At 35.7% G+C, this 26,210-nt stretch overlaps 1 protein-coding gene across 4 annotated transcripts in view; it reads right to left on the reverse strand.

The window, feature by feature from the left end:
• Positions 1-26,210, reverse strand: part of CWF19L2 (CWF19 like cell cycle control factor 2) — a 134,705-nt gene that overhangs the window by 4,606 nt on the left and 103,889 nt on the right. For 3 of the 4 annotated variants that reach the window (XM_055272973.2, XM_055272972.2, XM_063636475.1), the window contains exons 13-16: positions 24,530-24,742; positions 19,941-20,057; positions 5,534-5,689; positions 3,858-3,938 (exon numbers count right to left, since the gene is read on the reverse strand). In XM_055272973.2, coding sequence (XP_055128948.1) covers positions 3,858-3,938; positions 5,534-5,689; positions 19,941-20,057; positions 24,530-24,742 — 567 coding nt within the window. Of the gene's footprint in view, positions 1-3,857; positions 3,939-5,533; positions 5,690-14,201; positions 14,279-19,940; positions 20,058-24,529; positions 24,743-26,210 lie in introns of those variants that run through there. The other variant, XM_055272975.2, reaches the window with a different exon arrangement.

Here is a 26,210-nt window from a genome sequence, read left to right on the forward strand (position 1 = left end):
AACTAGGGCTTATAAAAAGTTTTTCATGTTATTTAAAAAGCACATGTAAAAATCTGTTCATGAAATAGTATATAACATTAAATACAGAGAAATGGGTTAACATTTGTGGCTTTTTCTATATTTCCACATTTTTAAATATAATAATCATGTTATGACTTGACTATTAGGAAAAAACAAAGTAAAAGAGACAGTCAAGGCTCCAACTGCAACTCTGATTCTTATAAGTGTGTTACCTCAGACAAGTTAATTAACATCTCTGAGTCTCATGAGAAACATGAAGAAATGCCCTAGTCCTCAATTTGCCATGAATATACTGCCCTAGGTGACAAAAGGGACTTTGCAGATATTATTAAGGATCTTGAAATGAGGGGATTTTCCTGGGTTATCCAGATAGGCCCAATGTAATCATAAGGACACTAATAAGAGAGATGGGAAGGTCAGAGTCAGAGAAAGATGGAAGATACTAACTACACTCTTGGCTTTGAAGATGAAGGAAGGGGCCATAAGCCATGAATGCAGGTGGCTTCTAACAGCTAGAAAAGGCAAAGGAATGGATTCTTTCTAGGGCCTCCAGAAGGAATGCAGGCCTGCTGACACCTTGATTTTAGCCGAAAGAAACCCACTTTGTACTTGCGATCACCAGATTTTTAAGATAAATCTATGGCGTTTTAGGCCAACATGTTTGTGGTAATTTCTTACAGCAGCAATAGGAAACCAATATACATGCCAAGGCTCAACAACCTATGGCATATTTGCCAAGATGGCACAATGAACACACTACTACTTTCACACAAAGGCAACTGCTGTCACAAGCTTCTCTATTCTCTCCCTGCAGGCTGCAAAAGGTACAACCTGCTGCTTGCTAGAAGAGTTGTTAGCAGGCATCGCAAAGGCTCTAGTATCAAAGTGTATGTACATTTAGCACTTTCTTTTTTCTGCACTGACCAGTCAGAGGAAATGCATTTGGAACTCTGGCACCACTCTTTGAAGGCTCTGACAGAATTAAAGCAAAACTTTTTATTTATGGTAGAAAAATAGAAGTATTTGGATTTTTCACTTTTATTCCAGATGTTACTCCTGACTTCTTTTAAGTATCCTTGAGTTTGAAGGGCTTTGGTAAACCCACATTTTCGTGAGAAGTGCTTTCCTTAGTTTACAACGTCAATTTCGAAATGTTGGATGTTTTTTCGATTGCTATAGTTATCACAAAATTAAACTTAAAATACCATTTTTTAAAGTTCAGAAAGAATTCTCATGCAATCTCACTAAAACAGCCTTGTGAAAAATGACTGCTTTTCTCAATAGTTACTTATTATCATGCAATTCATCTGCATTGAACACTCAGATCTGTTTTTCCTGTTTATTTCCATGAACCTCACATTACACTAAAAAGAAAGCAAATGGGCCAAAGAAAATGAACAAAATGGGCGGATAAAGAGAAGCTTACCTTCATACAGCAAAGAAAAACATAAATTTGTAAAAATCAGAACGGATTACATACACGTGAATCTCTATTATAAGCCAAGAATTTACACAGTGAAAAAAAACCACCCCACCCTCAAGGATGCAGGCAAAATATTTCATGAAATTATTAAGGACATAAAGTTTTTAAAAGAAGTATAATAAGGTTCTTCCACAAGTAATAATAATGTTAAAATAACTCAGTATTGTTCACTTCATGTTCGAAAATACTTTTATTAATTTTTGAAAAGATAAAGGAAAGTTTATTAACTAAAAAGTGACCTCCTTTGGAATTATTCTTACGTACTCTTCTCATTCTCACTTCCATCCACATAATTATAAAATCTTAAAGCTAAAAGGGGCTGGGCGCAGAGGCTCACACCTGTATTCCCAGCACTTTGGGAGTCGGAGGCGGGCAGATCACGAGGTCAGGAGTTCAAGACCAGCCTGACCAACATGGTGAAACCCTGTCTCCACAAAATACAAAAATTACCCAAGCATGGTGGCGCGCACCTGTACTCCCAGCTACTCAGGAGGCAGAGGCAGGAGAATCGCTTGAACCTGGGAGGTGGAGTGGTCGTCACTGGGCGACAGAGCTAGACTCTGTCTAAAAAAAAAAAAGCGGTAAAAGGGATCTCAAGAGATCATCTGGCTCATCCTTCATTGACTGTAACCCTCAGCTAGTCTCAGATACAATACTATGTGATGTCTTAATAAAGGCAATTGCTGCTATCTTTGAAATGCTTTAAAGTTGAATATACAACTGCCATTTTTACAGTATCTGTGTTTCTTGTTTCATAATGTTAAGTTAAAATATTAAGACCTCCTGGCTACTTAATTCAGGCACTCATTGAGCTTTTAAAAAAGAAACAAATAATAAGGCACTAGATAGTTCACCAGTAAGAAAATGTATATACAGTATAGAAAACGGGGACTAATACATCAAATTTTTTTTCTCCTTTGAAATATTTTCAACTGTCATTAAAATTGTGTTGTGAAAGAATACTTAACAGCATGAGAAATTATAACATAAGAAGTGAAAAACGTAGTACAAAAGATGTATGTACATTAAATGCCTTTTTCTATAGGCACATAAAGGAGAGAAGTAAACAGTACATTTAGAGTTTTTGTTTTGTTCTGCTTTGTTCTGCTCTGCTGGCCCAATTCACCAGCAGAGAAGAGAAAATGATTGTAGATAATGTTTTACCTCTAAAATAAAACTATGTATCTTGAATAATGTAATAAAATGGAATCTTTTGACTGGAATATAGTAAGTGTAATAAGGAATCCTATTAGTTACGTGACATGTAACAGGAGTCTGGCTTTCCAAAAGAAGAAATGGGGGAGAAGTATTCCAGTGACACCTACTAGAATAGGGACTGGCAAACTTTTTCTGAAAAGGACCACATAATAAAATATTTTAGGCTTTGCAGGTCATACGTTCTCTGTAGGAACTACCCAAATCTGCCCTTGTACCATGAAAGCAGCCATAAGCAATACATAAGCAAATGAGTGTGGCTGTGTTCCAATAAAAGAGCATTTACACAAACAGGCAGAAGACTGGGTATAGCGTGCAGGGCTTGAGTTGCCAACCCCAGCACTAGACTATAAGCCCCATCAAGTCTGGAATCTTTCTGTTTTGTTCCACTGTGTACCAAAAGCATCTTGAACAATGCCTGGTAAATATCAGGCACACAATAAATATTTGTAGAATAAACTACTTTTTGAATAGAAAAACAAAAAGGAACCACACTTCTATTAAATCTCTATTCCATTCCATTTAATTTGTATTTCTAGAAAAGAGAAAAAATAATTACCAGACGTGCTCAACTTACGTGTAACTTGTACATAAAAGCTGATCTACAAATAAAGATTAAACTATGAGGTACGATTAGGCAAGTCTCCAAAAGATCCCACAATCTAACTCAGCTACTATTTTATAGTTTTATAGGAACATAATAGTGAACCTTTGTATGAGAAAAAGAAAATGAGTTCCAAATTCAAAATAGAACATCTAGGAAAATTTTTCTCTCAGTATAACTGCAGAACAATATATTTCAAGAAGGCTCTTCTCACCATTTGTCCCACAGGGGCTGAGAAGCTCGCCACAGGAGTTCTCACGGCAGATTCTAATAGCTGCCATAGCCAGTTATAGAGACTACAGTGGCAGAAGGCCAAAGGTCAGGAAGAAATACTCATGTGAACAAATAAAAACCCTCTACAAACAAATAAGCATTTTCTAAACCAGGTAGGATAAAAATAGCTTCATTTGTGGAATTAGAATTTCACCTTCAGTCACTCAACCAAATGGTCCCTTTCTCAACTAAGACGTGGAAATTAATAAAGATCCTGAGCACTAGGGTAATTTCTTTTACCAGGAAAAAACTGATACTTACAGACTTTCTGATATCTTTTGAAGAGAGATCTATCAACTTCTTGTTCATGGACCACTCTTCATCAGATTCCATTATGGCTTTCTAAGAAATATCCATTTGTTAAGTGAAAAAAGAACATGTAAGTAAATAAAAAGAGACAGCTTATAACAAGTAATATAGCAAATTAATTATGGGGTACATTATACATAGTAGGCCATTATTCTGAACTGATTAAGGCTTTAATTTTAGTTATTTAAATACGAGCTTCTTAAATTTTTGAAATCCTACCACTAGCCAAAGATAATATTCTTTTACTCATTCTTAACTGTTGTACTAACTTGAGCTCAACTTTACATGGCAATCCTTAATAAGACCAATCAATTTAATATGAAACATAATTTGTGATCATAAAGTTCCATTTATAGCACTGCATTCATAGAGATTACTAAATAAATTCATTTAGTTTTACTGCTCTTCTTCCCAAAGGCAACAGAGTAATTTACATGCTTTCTGGCAACCAAGGACTTGAACTATTTCTGCTCATAAAATGAAGAAGTAAAAATACAGGAAAAAAAATGTGCTCTAGAAAATAAAACCTATTTTTTAAAAGTGCAAGAAGCATAAGTCTATTTCAAGCAGATAGCAACTTAACTTTGATTGCATGCAACTCAATGCTTTTATTTATCCCTCACACACTTTATGTTTTTGATGTCAGAATTTATATAACTATAATTTGTCAATTTGTAATTAAAAAAATAAGAATTTTTTAAAATGCAGGGAGAAAATACATAGAAATGGAGTAAGACTTCCTATGCTAAGCAATGTAACTACTATTTATAGTAAAGAAATATTTAAAAGAAAAGCCAGAGTGATAAATATAAAATAACCTCATGTTTTTACAGTATTGTTATTAATGAAGCAAATTTTAAAGATAAAATAATATTCAAATAAGTTCTATTTAAATAGAACAGATATAGTGCTATTACCTATTTAAAAGGTACCAATTGCTTGGCTTGACACTGTAATATAGCACATTCAATATAAAAGCATCTTCAATGATCACATAAAAGGTTTAGTGTAGGCCAGGTGCGGTGGCTCACTCCTGTAATTCCAGCACTTTGGGAGGCTGAGACAGGCAGATCACGAAGTCAAGAGATCGAGACCATCCTGGCCAACATGGTGAAACCCCATCTCTACTAAAAATACAAAAATTAGCTGGGCGTAGTGGTGTGTGCCTGTGGTCCCAACTACTCAGGAGGCTGAAGCAGGAGAATTGCTTGAACCCGGGAGGCAGAAGTTGCAGTGAGCCAAGATCAGGCTCTGTCGCCCAGGCTGGAGTGCAGTGGTACGATCACAGCTTACTGCAACCTCTGCCTCCTGGGTTGAAGTGATTCTCCTGCCTCAACCTCCTGAGCAGCTGGGACTACAGGCACCCACCACCATGCCCAGTTAATTTTTGTATTTTTAGTGAAGATGGGGTTTTACCATGTTGGTCAGGCTGGTCTTGAACTCCTGACCTCAGATGATCTGCCCACCTTGGCCTCCCAAGTGAGGCACTGTGTCTGGCCTATTTCATTTCTTTATATAAATTTTGATGTAAGTATATAGGAGAAAAATACGTTAATAAAGACAACAATATTTGTAAAATAGCACTATAGCAAAAAATAAGTGTATATGCAAAGACTACTCATAAATACCTTAAAATAGATGGGAGCCATGTCACCCACTTCCTTGGGGAGAGGAATACATTCATAAACCATGTGATACTGTTTCTTCATGCTCATATTAGTTTCCAAAAAAATGCAATCTAATCCTTTATCTTCAAACATCTTTACCAATGATTTTCTGAACATCTAAAAAAAAAAAAAAAAGAACTAGGTAAAGAAAATACTTAAAGGAGATTCAAAATCAAGCATTTTCAAGATATTTGAAATATGAAAACTTTAATTAAAAAAGTACAAATCCCTTTAAAATGAAAAATAAAATAAATAGTAATATCTGAACTCTGCAATGTTATAGTTACTTTACTTTCTAAATCTACTATATAATTTCATATATTTAAGCAAGAATTTTTAAAAAACTGAAACTCACTATGTATATATTAGAAATAGTTTCAGTAAAATTAGAGAAAGAAGTGATAAAAATCAAATTTAGGTGGTAAAATATGCAGAACTGACAGAACAATCATAGGAAAATATCCATAAGCCACAAGAGATACTCTGAGCAGATGGGCATCCTTAAACTCAGAAATACATGAGAATTCACTTCCAATTGCTTTCCTATGCTCATAGCATCTGCATTTGTTGGTTCCCTATGTCTGCTGACCCATCACTAACAATCTTATATATTCAGGTAGTCCTCTATTTTCACATATAATGCAGTCCTATAAAGTATATGAAAGACAAATACACTAAAGTTGAAAAGTAATAGGGTTTTCTCTTCCCAAGGAACTAAGTATTATTATACAACTATATACAACTATACACACACATATAATCAGTTGTGGGGCTGTGTGTTTTGTGTGTGTGTGTGTGTGTGTGTGTATTTCACACTCCTAGGCCTAAGGGACAGCTGTTTGTAGAGGGTGATTGAATGGAGCTGAGTGGTCCAGGATGTCTGCATGCATTCACGTGACACCCCTTGTAGTACAGGATGGACAGGGATTGAAAGAAAGGGGAGCAGGCTGAAGGCTGGATGCCAGAGCCCAGCTCTGTCCACATCACCATGTCTTACTGTGAACCCCTCAAGCTGTCTAAGAATTCTGAATGAGCGCGGTGGCTCATGCCTGTAATCCCAGCACTTTGAGAGGCCGAGGTGGGTAGGTCACCTGAGATCAGGAGTTCAAGATCAAGTTGTCTAAGAATTCTAAACTAAAGTTGGCCTTGTAAGAGGTTATGAAAGTATATTTAAGTAGACAGATAAAATGTATTTTATTTAGATTTGTCAGCTTGATTTATAACTTTTTAATATTTTATTTAAACATTTTGTTTTGAGGTAATTACAGATCACATGTAGTTATAAGAAATAATACAGAGAGATCCCATGTACGCTTTACTCAGTTTCGCCAAAGGTAACATCTTATAAAACTATACTATAATATCACAACCAGGATATTGACATTGATATAGTCAACATTGAGAGCAATTCCAACACCGTCCATAAAGATCTTTTCTGTTACCCTTTTACTTTCTCTTCTTCTTTTATTTTTAGAGATGTGGTTATGCTATGTTGCCTAGGCTGAAGTACCAGTGGCTATTCACAGGTGCGATCATAGCACACTACAGCCTCATACTCAGGCTCAAGCAGTCCTCCCCCATTAGCCACCTGAGTAGCTGGGACTAAAGGTGCACACCACCATGGCCAGCTCCTGTTATTACCCTTTTACAGTCACAGTCATTCCACACCCTACCCAGTCCTCATTCCCCCTTCTTCCACCTTCACCCTTAATGTGTTTCTGATTTCTTTAATTCTGACATTTCAAAAATGTTACATAAATGGAACCATGTAATCTTTTGAGGTAGGCTTTTTTCTTTTTTTTCTTCAACTGTTACTTTAAGTTCTAGGATACATGTGCAAGATGTGCATGTTTGTTACACAGGTAAACGTGTGCCATGGTGGTTTGCTGCACAGATCATCCCATTACCTAGGTATTAAGCCTAGCAACCATCAGCTATTCTTCCTGATGCTCTCCCTCCTCCCACCTCCCACCCACCAACAGGCTCCAGTGTGTGCTGTTCCCCACCACATGTCCAGGTGTTCTCATTATTTAGCTCCCATTTATAGGAAAGGACACGTGATGTGTGGTTTTCTGTTGTGGCATTAGCATGCTGAGGATAATGGCTTCCAACTCCATCCATGTCCCTGCAAAAGACATGATCTCATTCCTTTTTATGGCTGCATAGTATTCCATGGTGTATATGTACCATATTTTTTTATCCAGTCTATCATTGATGGGCATTTAGGTTGATTCCATGTGTTTGCTATTGTGAATAGTGCTGCAATGAACATATGTGTGCATGTATCTTTATAACAGAATGAATTATATTCCTTTGGGTATATACCCAGTAATGGAATTGCTGGGTCAAATGGTATGCCTCTAGGTCTTTGAGGAATTGCCACACTGTTTTCCACAACAGTTGAACAAATTTACACTCCCACAGTGTATAGGCATTCCTTTTTCTCTACAACCTCTCCAGCATCTGTTGTTTTTTGACTTTTTAATAGTAGCCATTAGGCTTTTTCAATCAGAATATTCTCTGGAGATCCACCCAGGTTGTTTCATGTATCAACAATTCATTCTTTTTCATTGCTGAGAGTATTCCTGATATGGATGGACCCACTATGTTTAACCATTCACCTTTACAGAATATCTAGGGTGTTTCCAGTTTTTAGTTATTACAAATAAAGCTGCTATGAACATTTGTGCACAGGTTTTTGGGGAAATATAACTCCATTTCTCTGGAATAAGTGCCAAGAAGTACAAGAGTTGAGTCCTATGATAGTTGCATATTTCATATTTTTAAAAACTGCCAAATGTTTTCCAAAGTGGTCATCCTATTTTACATTTCTACCAATAACAGAAGAGCAATTCTGTTTCTCCATATCCTGGCCAGCATCTGGGGTTGTCAATGTGTTTTATTTGACATTTTGATAGGTCTAATTTATCACTGTGATTTTAATTTGCATTTTCCTAATAGCCAGATATTAAATATCATTTTTATATGCTTATTTGCCATCTATTAATATAGATCCTCTTCAGCAAAATGTTTCTTCATGTCATTTATCTTTTTTTTTTTTTTTTTTTTTTTTTTTTTTTTTGAGATGGAGTCTCACTCTGTCACCCAGGCTGGAGTGCAGTGGTGCAATCTCAACTCACTGCAGACTCTGCCTCCCAGGTTCAGGTGATTCTCCCACCTTGGCCCCCACAATGGCTGGGATTACAGGCATGCACTACCACATTTGGCTAATTTTTGTATTTTTAGTAGAGTCAAGGTTTCACCATGTTGGCCAGGCTGGTCTCAAACTGCTGACCTGAGGTGATCCACCTGCCTCAGCCTCCCAAAGTGCTGGGATTACAGGCGTGAGGCACCACGCTCAGCCAATTTTCTAATTGGATTGTTTGTTTTTACTGTTTTGACATTCTAGATATAAAAATATTCTTTATATATTCTAGATACAAATCCATTGCCAGGTATGTGGTTTGCAAATATTTTCTCCTAGTCTATAATTTGTCTTTTCATCTTTATATCAGAGTCTTTTGCAGAATGAAAGTTTTTAATTTGACAAAGCTCAATTTATCCATTTTTGTTTCCATGGATTATACTTTTGGTGTCAAGTCAAAGAACTCTGTGTATCCAAGATCTTGACAATTTTATCTTGTTTTTCTCCCAAAAGTTTTATAGTTTTGCAACTTACATTGGAGTGCTGTGCTCCACTTTACAATGGAGGGCTGTGTTCCGTTTTGAGTTAATATTTATATAAGGTATGAGGTTTAAGCTGATACAGTTTTTTGCTATGCATGTCCAATTGCTCCAGCACCATTCACTGAAAAGGCTATCCCTTTTCCACTGAATTGCTTTTGCACCTTTGTCAAATTCAGTTGAGAATATGTGGTTGTGTCTATTTCTGGGTTGTCTATTTGGTTTAATTAATCTATATGTTTATCCCTCCACCAATATCACATAGTCTTGATTACTGTAGATACGTAATAATCTTGCTTATTATATATCTCCAGTAATCAGGTAAGGCTGATTCTTGCAACTTTATTCTTCTTGTTCAAAACTATTTTCACTATTTTGGTTCCTTTGCCTTTCCATCCAAAGTTTAGAATAATTCTATCTATATCTACAAAAAAATCTTGTTGGGATTTTGATAAAAATTGCGTTAAACTAGTGTATTAATTTGAGGAAGACTGTCATCTTTACTATGTTGACTCTCTTAATCCATAAACATGGTATATCTACATTTATTTTATTTTTGAAATTTCTCTTATCAGTGTTTTGTAGTTTTTAGCATACAAAATATGGACATGTTTTGTTAGATTTATACCTTAGTCCATCCTCAGTATTTGTGGATTCCATATTTACAAATTTGTCTTCCAAATCAATTCTCATGGCATTTTTGAGATGTTTTCACAGACAACTGCAGAGTGGTGAAAAAGTTGAGTCATCTGACATACACCTTCCCAAACAAAGTTGAACAAAGCAATGGTCTGCCCTGTTTCAGTTCTCAATGTAAACAAGTGTGCTTTTCAGGGTCTATTTAGTGCTACATTTCCACATATTTGTGCTTTTTGTTTTTGATTTCCCTGTTCAAACTGGACCCTAAGCACATTACTGAAGTGCCATCTGGTGTTCCTTAGCACAACACTGTGATGCGATGTGCCTTATGGAGAGAATAAGCTTTAGATAAGCTTCCTTCAGGCAGTCTTTAATCTTTGATTCTGAGGGTTTTTATCATAAATGAGTATGAATTTCATCAAATGCTTTTTCTTCATTGATTGATATGAACATGGTGGATTATAATGATTTATTATCTAATATTGAGCCAGTCTTGCATACTTGCTATAAGCCCCACTTGGACATAGTGTGTTATTGTTTTTATATATTAGCAAACTCTATTTGCTAATATTTTGTTAATAATTTTTACACCTCTATTCACAAAGGATATTGAGTTGTAGTTACTTTATTTAACTGTCTTATGGTATGAGGATAACACTAACTTATGGTATCAGCATAATAAAAACTCCCAATACGAATGAATTGGAAAGTGTTCTTTCCTCAAGAGATTACATAAAATTGGTGTCAACTCTTCAAAAGTTTCATAAAATTCTCCAATGAAACCATCTGGGTTTAGAGATTTAATTTTTTAGAAGTTTTACATTATGAAGTCTACTTCCTTGGAACTGGTCCATTACATCCAGAGTTGTTCATATTATTCCCTTATTATCTTTTTGATGACTGTAAAATCTATACTAATACTGTTTTATTTCTGATATTGGTAACTTGTTTTTTCACATTTTTTTTCCTTTGTTGGTCTTGCTGGAAGTTTATTAATTTATCTTTTTTAAAACCCCAACTTTTGTTTCACTGATTTTCTCTATGATTTTTCTATTTTCAATTTCATTGATCTCTGCTCTTATCTTTATTATTTCTGTCCTTTTGCTTGCTTTGGATGTACTTTGCTCTTCTTTTTCTAGGTTCTTGAGGTGAAGGTTTTCCCTCTTTTCTATAAGTATTTAGTGCTATAAATTTCTCTCTCGGCACTCCCTTAGCTGTGCCTCATAAATCTTAACATGCTATAATTTCATTGTAATTCAATTAGATTATTTTTTTTTAATTTCTCCTGAAACTTCTTTTTAAGCTCTATTGAAGTGTATTATTTAATTTCCAAGTGTTTGGGAATTTTTCTATTATCTTTCTGTTATTAATTTCTAGTTTGATTCCACTGTGGTCAGAGAATGCACTCTGTATGATTTCAATTATTTTAAATTTGTTGAGGTTAGTTTTGTGGCAAGATAGAGTCTATGCTCTGAAAAAAAGTTTTCTAATATTGTTAAGTGGAGTGTTATACAAATATTGATTAAATCCTGCTGACTGATGGTTATAGTCGGCTGACTAATAGCCCCCAAAAGATATCCAGGTCCTATTCCCAAGAACCTAACAAAATTACCATATATGGCATAAGAGACTTTTCAGAAATAATTAAGAATCTTGAGACAGGAAGATTATCCTGGATTGCCTGGGTATATCTTAAATGTAATTAAAAGTTTCCTTATAAGAGGGAGGCAAAGTAAGTTGTGACTAAAGAAGAGGAGAAGGCAATATGATGACAGAAGCAGAGACTGAAATGATGCAGCCACAAGCCAAGAAATGCTGGCAGCCCCTAGAAACTAGAAAAGGTAAGGAATAGATTCTCTTACGGAGTCTCCAGAAGGAACTAGTCAGTCAATACCTTGATTTTAGCCCCGTAAGACTCATTTGGAATCTGACCTCCAGAACCATAAGAAAATACACTTCTATAGTTTTAAGGCACCAACTCTGTGGCAATTTGTTACAGCAACAACAGGAAACTGGTGCAATGGTGTTTTTAGTTCTTTTATATCCTTGATGACTTTCAGTCTGGTTGTTCATCAGTTGTTAAAATGAGGTGTCGAAGTCTCTAACCATAATTATGAATTTGTCTACTTCTCCTTTCAGTTCATTCAGTTTTTGTTTTACACCATTTTGTGCCTCAGTGTTGGTGTACACACATTTAGGATAGCTATGTCTTCTTGGTGAATTGACTCTTTCATCATTATGTAATGTCCCTCTCTTCTTTGGTAATTTCCTCTGCTCTAAAGTCTACTTTATCTGGCATAAATGCTTTCTTTTCATTAATGGCTGCACAATACATATTTTTCCATTCTTTTATATTATTCTATTTGTGGTATTATTACATTTGAAATGAGTTCTTGCAGACAGCGTATAGTTGAGTTATGAAATCTCCTCTACCAAACTATCTTTTAACTGATATACTGTTTATTGATACAGTAGAGATATTCTATTTTTATTTTTTTTGTTTTCTGTTCGTTCTTTCTACTGCTTTTCTGGTTCCTTTCTCCTGCCTTCCGATGGTTACCTGAACATTTTTAGAATTCCATTTTCATTTATCAGTAGTGTTTTTCAGTCTGTCAATTTGTATAGCTTTTTAAAGTGGTTCCAAGAGTTGCTTTAAGGCATTACATATACATACACATACATTTAATCACAGTCTACTGGGGCCATTTTACCAATGCAAATAAAATACAGACATTTTACTTCCCTTTATGTCCCTTTACTCTCCCTCAGTTAGAATATAATTGTCTTAAATACTTTCTCCATATACATTTGGAAACACATCAGACACCAGGCATGGTGGCTCACGTTTGTAATCTCAGCACTTTGGGAGGCCGAGACAGGCGTATCACCTGAGGTCAGGAGTTCAAGACCAGCCTAGACAACATGGTGAAACCCCGTCTCTACTAAAAATACAAAAATTAGCTGGGTGTGGTGGTGCATGCCTGTAGTGCCAGCTACTCAGGAAGCTGAGGCACTAGAATCACTTGAACCCAGGAGGTAAAGGTTGCACTGAGCCAAAATCATGCCACTGCACTCCAGCCTGGGTGACAGAGTAAGACTCAATCTCAAAAAAAGTTTCTGGGGCTGCCAACATTTCTTGGCCAGTGGCTGCATCATTTCAGTCTCTGCTTCTGTCATCATATTGGCTTCTCTTCTTCTTTAGTCAAAACTTCTTTCCGCCTTCCTGATTTTCCAGGATTTTTTCTTTTATCATTTCTTTTCTGTTTAAAGAACTTCCTTTAGCTATTCTTTTAGGATAGCTCTGCTGATGACAATTTCTCTTTGTTTTCCATTACCTAACAATGTCTTTTCTCCCATATTCCTGAAGGATATTTTCACTAGAAACAGACTTCTTGCTTGACAGTTATTTTCTTTCAGCACTTGAGAAATGTGCTACTTCCCTCTGGTCTCCATGGTTTCTAGTGAGAAATACGCTGTCACTCAAATTGTACTTTCCTTATAGCACTTGTTATATTTTCCTAATTGCTTGTTGAAGCATTTTTATGAGGGCTGCTTTAAAATCTTTGTCAGATAATTAGAACATCTCTGTTATCTTGATGTTGGTGTCTATTGATTACCTTTTTTATCCTAGTTGAGACTGTCTTTATAATAAGTTATTTTCAGTTGAAATCTGGACATTTTGAGAATTAAGAGACTGGATCTTGTTTAAATTTTCTGTTTCATATGGCTTTTCCTAATACTGCTCCATCAGAAGAAAGAGAGATACCACCTTATTACTGCCACATGAGGATAGAAGTTCCGGTTCCCAGCTTGGCCTCTGTTGACACTCAAAAATGGGAGAGACTACTCATTACTGCTGGGTAGCAGATGGGAATTCTAGGTTCCCATTAGGCTTCCACTGATACTATCCTGACTGGGAGGAGGAGGCATGCCTCGTGCCTCCTCCCCACATGGTTTCCACTCATCGTTACCTTCACATGCCTAGTGTTACTTGCACAAAAAAAACTAAAAAACAGAATCAAATAGGAAAATATACAAATTTGCTATTCTGACAGCTTTTCAGATTGTCTCTATTTTGTTACTTGTTACTATGCTTATAAACTTTTATTTATTAAAAAAACTTTATTGTTACTTATTTCAATATCTAGTCCTAGAGAGAGAAGATAACCTTATATACTAGAAAAAGGAAAATCATTAACAGAGTGGAACTATGTATTTGTAACCCAAACTTTTTCAAAGAAGAAAAGATGTACATAAAAAGCAACAGCAATAACAATAATAAAAGTTTAAATAATCCAAAAATTACCTCACAAACATCCTTACTTCATGTTTGTTCATACTCCCTTTCTGGCTTAATTACTGGATGACTGTTCTAGATTTTATCTGGAGAATAGTGAAGAAGGCAAACTCAAAGTGTCACGAATTATAAACAAAAACTGAAAAAATACTAAATTAGTGTTGCAAGAATGGTTCTGTATTATAAAATATATAAACCTCATACTAATAGCTCCAAGGAGGATACACACACATTTAAGTACTTCTCCTCTCTCTCTATATATATATACACACACATATATATAGAATATTTTAATTTACAAATATGAGTTTAATGGAATAATTTGAGTTTGATCAACATCAAGCATGATGTTCTCCATACTCAGTAACAAATATGCTATACAAAAATATTCATTTTTTAAAAAGTTATGTAACAACTAAACAATGGGGAAAGTTTTTGTAGTTCCATATCATAAGATAAATCAAAACTGTTTGATATTTAAGAGAGATAGAATTCCCATGTTATGGAGATGACATGAAATTCCCATATTCCTAGTAAAAAACACTTCATTCTTTGGGTAACCACTCCTTTCCACATTTCTAACCTATCATTATTCATCTAATTGCCCATTCCTCATTTAGTCAATGCACCCAGACTACAATTTCTTATACTCAGTTCAAGGAAACTATACTGCAGAATGTTGCAGGTCCTTTTGTATCACCACAGTATAAAAAAATCAAGTGCCTATGAATACATAATTTTGACATTAAAATTAAAGTACTCCTTAAAACTATTAACGCTATATAGGACTGATTTTGGAATATTAACGCTACGATTTAGATGTTTTTAAAATATAACATATTTAAATATAAAGTTATCAAGTTATCCCAAGGTAAATGTTATGCAACAGAACACATTTATCCCTACTCTCTCCACAGAGTAACACCTCAAAAATGAATTTAAACAATTGTTTAAAAGGCAGAAGCTACTTGAACAAAAGAAATGAGAGAAAACACAATGACAAATCAGATCACTCCATAAGATCCGACTTAAATGCTAGAAAGTTGGCTCATACCTTGGGGAGGGGAAAGAAGGTTAGCAGGGATAACAAAGAAACCCATGCTACACTGCAGAACCTTCAAAAGGCTCAGGAGTTGGCAGCACCAATCAAGTACTTATGGAAGTGGAGGTGAAGGTGTAGCTAAAAACAGATGACTTAGAGGAAAGCCTGTTAAAGCAATCAACACGCCAGGTCCCCTCCTCATCATCAGAACTATAGGATTATCCTCTGGAAAAGGTAAAACAAGGTAGCTGGGCTAGAAAACCAGACACAGTTGAGAGTTTACAGTCTGAAAACAGAGGTGTTATCAGAAAGGTTACTTAATGTCTGTACATGTTCAACACTGCCACCTCCAGCCTTCTTCCCCCATTCAACTCCCAGAACACTGGCAAGTGGGCTTAGATGACAGGAGGTTGAAAGAGTCTTTTCTGCAGCCCAAAATCTCCTTAAGGTGATAAGCAACTTCAGCAAAGTCTCAGGATACAAAATCAATGTACAAAAATCACAGGCATTCTTGTACACCAATCACAGACAAACAGAGAGCCAAATCATGAGTGAACTCCCATTCACAATTGCTTCAAAGAGAATAAAATACCTAGGAATCCAACTTACAAGGGATGTGAAGGACCTCTTCAAGGAGAACTACAAACCACTGCTCAATGAAATAAAAGAGGATACAAACAAATGGAAGAACATTCCATGCTCATGGGTTGGAAGAATCAATATCGTGAAAATGGCCATATTGCCCAAGGTAATTTATAGATTCAATACCATCCTCATCAAGCTACCAATGACTTTCTTCACAGAATTGGAAAAAACTACTTTAAAGTGCATATGGAACCAAAAAAGAGCCCGCATCACCAAGTCAATCCTAAGCCAAAAGAACAAAGCTGGAGGCATCACGCTACCTGACTTCAAACTATACTACAAGGCTACAGTAACCAAAACAGCATGGTACTGGTACCACAACAGAGACATAGATCAATGGAACAGAACAGAGCCCTCAGAAATAATGCCGCATATCTACAACTATCTGATCTTTGACAAACCTGACAAAAACAAGCAATGGGGAAAGGATTCCCTATTTAATAAATGGTGCTGGGAAAACTGGTTAGCCATATGTAGAAAGCTGAAACTGGATCCCTTCCTTACACCTTATACAAAAATTAATTCAAGATGGATTAAAGACTTAAATGTTAGACCTAAAACCACAAAAACCCTAGAAGAAAGCCTAGGCAATACCATTCAGGACATAGGCATGGACAAGGACTTCATGTCTAAAACACCAAAAGCAATGGCAACAAAAGCCAAAAGTGACAAATGGGATCTAATTAAACTAAAGAGCGTCTGCACAGCAAAAGAAACTACCATCAGAGTGAACAGGCAACCTACAAATCGGGAGAAAATTTTTGCAACCTACTCATCTGACAAAGGGCTAATATCCAGAATCTACAATGAACTCAAACAAATTTACAAGAAAAAAACAAACAATCCCATCAAAAAGTGGGCGAAGGACATGAACAGACACTTCTCAAAAGATGACATTTATGCAGCCAAAAGACACATGAAAAAATGCTCATCATCACTGGCCATCAGAGAAATGCAAATCAAAACCACAATGAGATACCAACTCACACCAGTTAGAATGGCCATCATTAAAAAGTCAGGAAACAACAGGTGCTGGAGAGGATGTGGAGAAATAGGAACACTTTTACACTGTTGGTGGGACTGTAAACTAGTTCAACCATTGTGGAAGTCAGTGTGGCGATCCCTCAGGGATCTAGAACTAGAAATACCATTTGACCCAGCCATCCCATTACTGGGTATATACCCAAAGGACTATAAATCATGCTGCTATAGACACATGCACACGTATGTTTATTGCAGCACTATTCACAATAGCAAAGAGTTGGAACCAACCCAAATGTCCAACAACGATAGACTGGATTAAGAAAATGTGGTACATATACACCACGGAATACTATGCAGCCACAAAAAAATGATGAGTTCATGCCCTTTGTAGGGACATGGATGAAACTGGAAAACATCATTCTCAGTAAACTATCGCAAGGACAAAAAACCAAACACCTTATGTTCTCACTCATAGGTGGGAATTGAACAATGAGAACACATGGACACAGGAAGGGGAACATCACATTCCAGGGACTGTTGTGGGGTGGAGGGAGGGGGGAGGGACAGCATTAGGAGATATACCTAATGCTAAATGACGAGTTAATGGGTGCAGCACACCAACATGGCACATGGATACATATGTAACAAAGCTGCACATTGTGCACATGTACCCTAAAACTTAAAGTATAATAATCATAAAAAAAAAAAAGTCTCTTCTGAAGGTCTAGCTAGCCCCAAGAAAAAGACCTAAAGTTACTAACATTGGCTATTTCCTAACGAAATGGCCCCACATATCACTCCACATTAAAGTTCACTGTATGTAAGCATCAGTGACCCTCCTTTTTCCCCACCTATCAATTTGGAATATTTTTTTAAATGGGCTTACAGTGTTTGCCTACAGCGTATGTTCAAGAAAATTTGTATACATGATAACAAATTTAGAGGGAACCAAGTTTCACTATATATTAAACAAAACCAGCAATTTGGATCTCATTTGAAATCTGTAATTACTCAAGTATGCTATGCCAAAACATCTTTGCATCTTCTATTAAATAGGAAGTCTAAAACTACATTTAAATATTACTAGATACTGGTGATTTTTAAAACCACTTGAAAGAAGTGGCTCCTGCATTGCAACATTTGGCAACAACATTTTGTGCTAAGTCAAATCTTCTTTTAATATATCCAATAAAAGGGGTGAATAATCAAAGATATTCACTAGGGTAGAATTAATTTGAGTTGTACATATTTGAAAGTAAAATAACAACAACAGCAACAACAAGAGCAACAGCAAACTGTTCTTCTTCAAGCTAGGATTCAAATATTTCATTAGTTCACTAGCCTACAATAATTGATAACTTCTAACAATTATTTTCCTTTCTCACACAAAAGGAGCTATAACACCATTATTTGCATAAAACAATTTGGCTTTTCCTCTCTTTCCCAGTTTTCCATAATACACTTGGCTTCCAAAATCTGCTAAACTATAATGTAAACTACACTAGAAATACACCATATATTTTGGCAGAATTAATGAATTACTTGATCTCTTCATTTCTTATAGCACCTAAAATATTATATTCGTGAACTCAATATCTGTTAAATTGAATAAAAATCTTCATCCACTTAAATTGTTTTCATTAAGCAGCTTGATTTCTTATAGAAATATAAAACATAGGCCGGGCGCGGTGGCTCACACTTGTAATCCCAGCACTTTGGGAGGCCGAAGCGGGCGGATCACGAGGTCAGGAGATCGAGACCACGGTGAAACCCCGTCTCTACTAAAAATACAAAAAATTAGCCGGGCGTGGTGGCGGGCGCCTGTAGTCCCAGCTACTCGGAGAGGCTGAGGCAGGAGAATGGCGTGAACCCGGGAGGCGGAGCTTGCAGTGAGCCGAGATCGCGCCACTGCACTCCAGCCTGGGTGACAGAGCGAGACTCTGTCTCAAAAAAAAAAAAAAAAAAAAAAGAAATATAAAACATATACACATTGTATTCCTATAATTACTTAAAACATTTTTGACACTTCACTTTGTTCTAAATTAAATCAGTTTTACATGTATAAATTTTTAAAAGGCATCCTGGAAATGTTCTAAAATAATTCTAAGAACTGAATTTCCATACTTTCCACCTTAAATTACCTACTGGCACTGGCATCCACTACTAGGAAAACTGAAACTTTCACATCAAAAAGACTTATATTCTTACTTTTGCTTGGTTGCAATGCAGTAAAACAATCTACCCTTTTAACTTTCACAGCAAAAACTTTAAAATTATAAGGTATACAAGACTAAATTTCATTAAATGCCATCAAAACATCTCTTCTTTTGACATGCTTATCAGCATGCTGCAAAGACTAGTCGTCTCTTGTGCAGCGCTAACTTACAATTTTCACATTTTCCAATTAAGGCTCCCTGTAGCTCCTATTCAGTTGTCTGGCATTAGAAAAATAAAGAGTTTTCTTCCTTTCTTTCCTGGTCATTATTAGGTCTTGAAATAATTCAGCAACAATTTCACCCATGTTGTGCCTTTCACTCTCTTAAAGCATCAGCCACAAAAACAAATCCCTGAATCTAAAAGCTGGGCCAGATTACGAAGGAAAAAGGGCAGAAATTAAAGCTAGTAACAAAATCACCACAAAAACACAGCAGCAGAGAAGGCCAATTCTATCACAGGAAAACACGGCAACCGCTAAATATAAAACCTCTGACTCCTCAAATTTCTTTTCATTATCTGAAAATGTCTTTCCTTTCAGCTGCAATTTATTGGCTTACTGTGGTAAGAATGATTCTTTCATGCTACAAAGGAAGTGCTGAAATCTTAGACTGATTTTTTTAAGTAAAAATAATTATTACTTTGTCACAGTTTATTTCGTAGATAAAAGGTCTCAAAATCTGGAAAATAAAATGATGGAAACATCATGATCCACAGATATATACAACTATGAAAACACATGCGTTTAAGTTTAGAAACTAAAATCATTAAATGAAGGTATAAAACCTATTGGAATTTATCACAATAATTTACAAAAATTGCTCATGAGTTTTAAAATGATAATGAACATTTATCATGCTGACCTGGATCTCCTCCCATATGTCTTCATCCAATAAAGTAGCTGCTCTATGGTGCTGCAAAGGGACTATCAGGCAGTGCCCCTCAGTAAGAGATTGTACGTTGGGTAAACATAAATAAACCTATAGGGGAGAAATACAAAAGGTGAAATGTTATTGCTATTTATATGTTATATATTTATATGTTAATGCTATTTATTCTCAGTTGTAACAGATGAGCCCCTAGTAAAAAACAATGATAAATATTTAATGAAGAATACTTACTTAAGAATTGCTTTTGTAAACATTAATATTTTTAAAGATATTTAATATTTTTAGAGGCATCAGGATGGCTTTTAATAAACTGAAAATTTAGAGCACAGATCTCAATTTTCACTGTTTTACATCAGACAAGGATTAAGATTAGGCAAAGAAGAGCAGAATGAATGATACAATATCCTTAATCTGAAGGAGCTAGATACTTTGGCAACTCCTGAAACCACAGTTTTCACAAAAACAAAAAGACACACGGCCTGGTAATGGTAGTCTAACTGATGCCTGTTTATCAGGCCTTCCTTCTCTGATTAGCTGAGAAAAGAGAATTAACTCAGCTAAGAGGAAGAGGAAATGACCTCGGAATGGCTTTACTGCTCTGTTTATTTACATACATGTATTACCTAAAAACTGGTGCTAATTTTCCATTTTATACAAACTGTCTTAAAAAAAAAAAGGTTAATCAGTATGCATACAGAGAACAAAAGCATTACAAAGGGCTTGATCTTTTCTTATTTCTGCTATATTTTGCTGAGTTTTAGCTAGAAATATTTTGCATAGCACACATTGTTTATTTATTTAATAGAATAACTCAAATGTTTAAAACTTCGCTGACAAACAACAAAGTAGCAGTGGACATGGATATCTACCTAAAATTACAGTAAAATCACAAACATGTTCATGAAAAAAAGAAATAAAGATTAAGGATCATGGGTATGTCTATAGACAACTTATAAGATTTAGAAAATGAAATATTTAAAGAAATCACTGAATTTTCTACATAATCACTGAGATAAAGAGCCAGGTCCAAGTGTCAATGATAGGTCAAATAAGTTGTAATAAAATTCATTTTTAAAAGCATTATAAACATAAAAATCACCTAAAATTGGTATCAAAATCAGTTTTTCAAAATAATAATAGATACATAAAAGAGAAAAGAAAATTAATAAATACCTAAATAAATTAGAACACACAAAAAAGCAATACTTTTTTTTATTTGACAGAGAAAGCAGAGCTACTGACTGACTGATCAATAATTACTGAGGGCCAATTACATGCCAGGCAGTGTTCTACATGCTAGGAAATCAACAATGTGCAGGGACACAAATCCCTACCCATAAGGAGCTTATGGGGTGCTACAGATTGAATGTCTGTGTGCCTCCAAAATATACACATTAAATCTTAACACCCAAGATGATAATATTTGCAGGCAGGGGACTTTGGAAGGTGATTAGATCATGAGGACAGAGCCCTCATGAATGGGATTAATTATCTTATAAAAGAGGCCCCAGGGAATGTTCTTGCCACTTCCACCATGTAAGGACACACCAATAAGATCGCTGGCTATGAACCAGGATGTGGGACCTCACCAGACACTGAATCTGCTAGCACTTTGATCTTGGACTTCCCAGCCTCCAGAACTGGCTTCAATAAATTTCTGTTGCTGATAAGCCATCCAGTCTATGGTATTTTTTACAGTAGCCCGAACTAAGACATGAAAGAAGAAATACAAATGAACAATGTAAATGTAAAGTAAAATGTACAAGACGTCAGATGGTGATAAGCGGTACTAAAAAAATAAAGCAGAAAAAGGTATAGATAGTGTCTAGGGAGAAGTTAGGAAGCCTCCCTTTAAAGTTACCTACTAGGGTAACATTTGAGAAGATATGTGAAGGAAGGAAGGGTAGACACAGGAAGAAACTCCTAGGCAAAGGGAAAAGCATGTGAGGAGGATGCATACCAAGTGTGTTCTCCAGATTGTCAAACAGCCAGTGTGGCTAAGCTGAGAGGATGAGAGGAAGGCTGACAGACAGTGAGGTGACAGGAAGAATTGGGCCTGTAGGCCTCACAGGCGACAATAAGGATTCCAGCTTTGGTCTGAAAGCCAAATCTGACTAATGTTGACTTAAAGTCAAAAAGATCACTTGCTACTGTATAGAGAAAGGGCAAAGGAAAGAGGCAGAAAGAACCATTAGGAAACTATCACAGGAGTCCAGTAATAAATGATGATGACTTGAGCCAGGGTGGTAGAAATAAAGATTATGAAATGTGGTCAGAACAGGAATATATTTTGAAATATAGCCAATAGAATTTAGAAATGGACAGCAAGGAGTGAGGGAAAGTAAAGGACTCAGCATTACTCCAAGATCTAATGCAAGCAACTGGAGGATGAAAGTGACATTTACTAAAAAGAGGAAGACTATGGGAGGGTTAGTGTTAGCTAAAGGTAAAGGTGGAGACGGGTATTAGACCTTCACCTAAGTTTGAGATGTTTACTAGATATCCAAGTGGAAAAGTAGGTTGGATACATGAACCTAGAATTCTAGGAGATATTTGGGTTAAAATGTAAATTTGCTAGTGGTCTAAAAACAGTAGTCATGAAATGAACAGAACATCTCAGACAAAGATATCTCTATTATAGCATTTTAAGAGAGTATAAGCAAAAATTCTGAACGTCTTCTGTAGTAGACTGCACAAATGCATCCAGTTATTTACTACTCCATATACCCAAACCCTTCACAATGTTACTCTGTAGCTCCTCCCATCAAGAGGTGGAGTGCAAACTGGCCTTATGACTCACGAGGGCCACAGAATATGGTAGAAATGATGATGGTCAGTTCCAAGTCTATGCCTCAAGAGGCCTTGTGTACTTCTGCTAATTCTGTCGGAATGAGCCTAGCTCCCATGTGAAGAAGCCCATGCTAGCCTACTGGAAGATAACAGACCATACAAAACAGAATGATTTAAATGTTGTCTTAAGCCACTAAATTTTGGTGTAGTTTGTTTGTGTATGAATGCTAGCATATCTCCTCTTCCCCCACTTAAAGGTATAAATGGAAGACTAGATAATTCTCAGGTCTGATGTATAAAGTCTTTACACTCCTGAGGTCTGAGATCCAGTAAGGGTAGTACCCACTTAAGACAGCTTGTAGTTCCCAGAATGAACTATGTGGTTGTAAACCTCAGTGTCTTTGCTTGTATTGTTCTGTATTTCCTAAATACTGAAATGTATCCTATTCCACCTTAAAATGTAGCACAAGACATACTTCTTCCCGAAAGCCTTCCTTGATAACTCCGCGGTAACTTAAATATTCCTCCTTCGTGTTCCCACAATACTCTTGCATTTATATCACTGCATTAAAATTGATCTGGTTATGTCTGCCTGCTCCCCATAAAGCTGTAAGCAACTTGAGGAGGTTTTAGGCATATTTATATTTCTAGTACCTAGTACTAGAGGCTGACAAACACTAGACACTCAGTAAATACTTGGTAACTGGATGAACTACCAAGCAGTTTTTTGTTTCTTTTTCTAAATCAAATTAAAAGTAGATGACTAGAATCAGGCAAAAATATTAAAGAATGAACATAACTCTTAAGTTATAACCATGTTGTTTACATGAAAGTTGGGAAAGGAACTTAGAAAAATAAATATAACTAATTAGTTAAGATGGATTTTTAAAAATTATTTAATTTTGAATGGGATTTTGACATTTATCTTTTTGTTAAGTATAAAGGAAAAGAGAAGAAAAAGAAGGTAAGAAAATAAAAGAAGCCAGAATGGACACTGATGTAACCACTTCAACAACCTAAAGATATTAAAGACTAGGGGTATGTGTATGTATACAATAAACAACATATATATGTATATGTATGTTTCCCAAACTATTCGTTCCTGAAACTAGCATTCATTCATTCATTCATTCAACTTCTACTTTTCTCACTGACTCCACTCCTGCCTTCTTTCTGCTCCATCAATGCTAAGCTCATTTCCTCCTCAGGGCTTTTCACTGATGGTCCTTCCTGAAACATTATTCATTCCTATCTTCGTGTTACTTGTCCTTCCCATTTTATGCATCTTTACTAAAGTTCCTCAGAGAAGCCTTCCAGACTACCTTGTGAAAAAAATACCCCCATCATTTTCCCCCATTTCCTCACTTTACTTGCTTTACGACAATTCTTTCAAATCAGGGCAATTATTACTTTATTTACTGCCTTATTTCACTAGGCATAAGGTCTAAAAGTCTATCTGATTCTCAACTTTTCCCCAGTGACTAGAGTATGGCATATATTAGGTATACAAAAATTATTTACTTAATGTAAGAATTAAATCAGTAAGTATTTATTGAAATGAATAACTATTATGTACTACAACCAGGGCTAGATGCTTTCTATACAATGGAGAGCAAAAGTTGTCTCTGTCTTCACGGAGCTTAAAAATTATTAGGGGAAGGACCCAATAAACAAGTAAAACAAACAAAATAATAAACTTCTTCAAGTTATTCTATGAAGAAACAAAAAAAGTTCTATGACAATGTAAGCAAAGGATAGTAAACACTTCTTACCTTAAAACCTATTGCAACAATAAGATGCTTGGGAAATTGTGAGCTGTCAAAACAATACAGACATTTTTCCATTTGTGCAGCAAGACTACAATGCTCAGCAATAGCTTTTTTACGTTGGTTCTCTTCCTCTTCACCAAGACGTTCTCTCTCAGCTGCTTTGGAGACAAACATGTCATCCAGGGTGTAATAGTCTCCATCTGTTTTTCCCATAAACTGAAAAACCAAAATAACAGTAATAGAGAGTAGAAGGTATTGATTAAGATTTTACTGTACTGTGGTATCCTAAATCTGTATCTGTAAGTTCTGATAAAACTAATACATTTAAAAGAAAAGAAAAAACATGATTAATATTTGTTTCATCTTCTAGAGTCAATCTATCATCATCATCACCACAGCTAAAGTTTACTGAATATTTACTATATACAATTCTATAAGACTTGTTCATGTTTTATACTCCTATGTGGTGGGGACCATTAGCATTTTCAACTAATAGATGAGGAAACTGAATCACAGAGAGGTTAAAACTGTAACTTTAAAAATTCACATATACACTATATAGAACACGGAACTTTTTTTTTTTTTTAACCACATCTCCAGGTACCTTCTCCATATCTCTCCTAACATGAACTATGGACAGATTGATGCTTTCAAAATACAAAAACACAAATTTTATTTTCTTATTTTATGTACCTCCTTAGGTACTTAGAGAGTTCTATACTGTGTACAGAATGAAGTTCAAACTCTTGAGCTTGAAAGCCAACTAAATCATACATACATAAAGTCATAATGGTTTAAAGCTTAGATTCCACAGTCAAAATGACCACAGTAAAGTTCTATCTCCTGTACGTATAACCTTGAACATATTATTTAATTTCTCTATGCTCTCTCTATGCCTTATTTCCTCATTTTACAATGGTTAAAACAATACTGCCTCAGTATCCCTTATCCAAATGCTTGGGACCAGAAGAGTTTTAGATTTCCAATTTTTTCCGATTTTAGAGTATTTGCATATATATAATAAGATATCATGGGGATGGGATGCAAGTCTAAAATGAAGTTCATTTATGTTTCCTATGTACCTTACATGCATAGCCCTAAGGTAACTGTATATAATATTTTTAATAATTTTGTGCATGAAACAAAGTTTATGTATTCTGAACTATCAGAGGCAAAGATGTCATTATCTCAGCCACCCATAAAGAATTACAGCACATTTACACTTATGTATACCTGCTGCATTGGCACATGACTGCACAGTTATTCTGTCCTTGGCATCCTTATTTCCTGACAGGCTGTCTCATCAGTTGTAGTAAGTGTCTTCCTGGGTCAACCCATGAGGTTTAATTCTACTCATTTTTCAATACTATGGTAAGAATTAGCGGTCATTTCCATCAAAGAAACTTCCTCCATCTTGCAAAGCCCCTCCAATGTGTACTTGTACTGCCATCAGTCTCAGGATGACTACACTGTATCATACCCATTAACTTGTCTTTTTTTTTTCCATTACACTGCATTCTACTAAGTGTAATAGAAGTACTAAAGTACTAAGTGTAACGTAAATTACTTAGTGTGATGGAAGTATGAAAGTACTAAGTATTAAAAACAAAACAGGCCAGGCATGGTGGCTCATGCCTGTAATCCCAGCACTTTGGGCGGCCAAGGCGGGCGGATCACGAGGCCC

Source organism: Symphalangus syndactylus, chromosome 3, assembly GCF_028878055.3.
Source record: "Symphalangus syndactylus isolate Jambi chromosome 3, NHGRI_mSymSyn1-v2.1_pri, whole genome shotgun sequence".
In the NCBI taxonomy this organism is placed as follows: Eukaryota; Metazoa; Chordata; class Mammalia; order Primates; family Hylobatidae; genus Symphalangus; species Symphalangus syndactylus.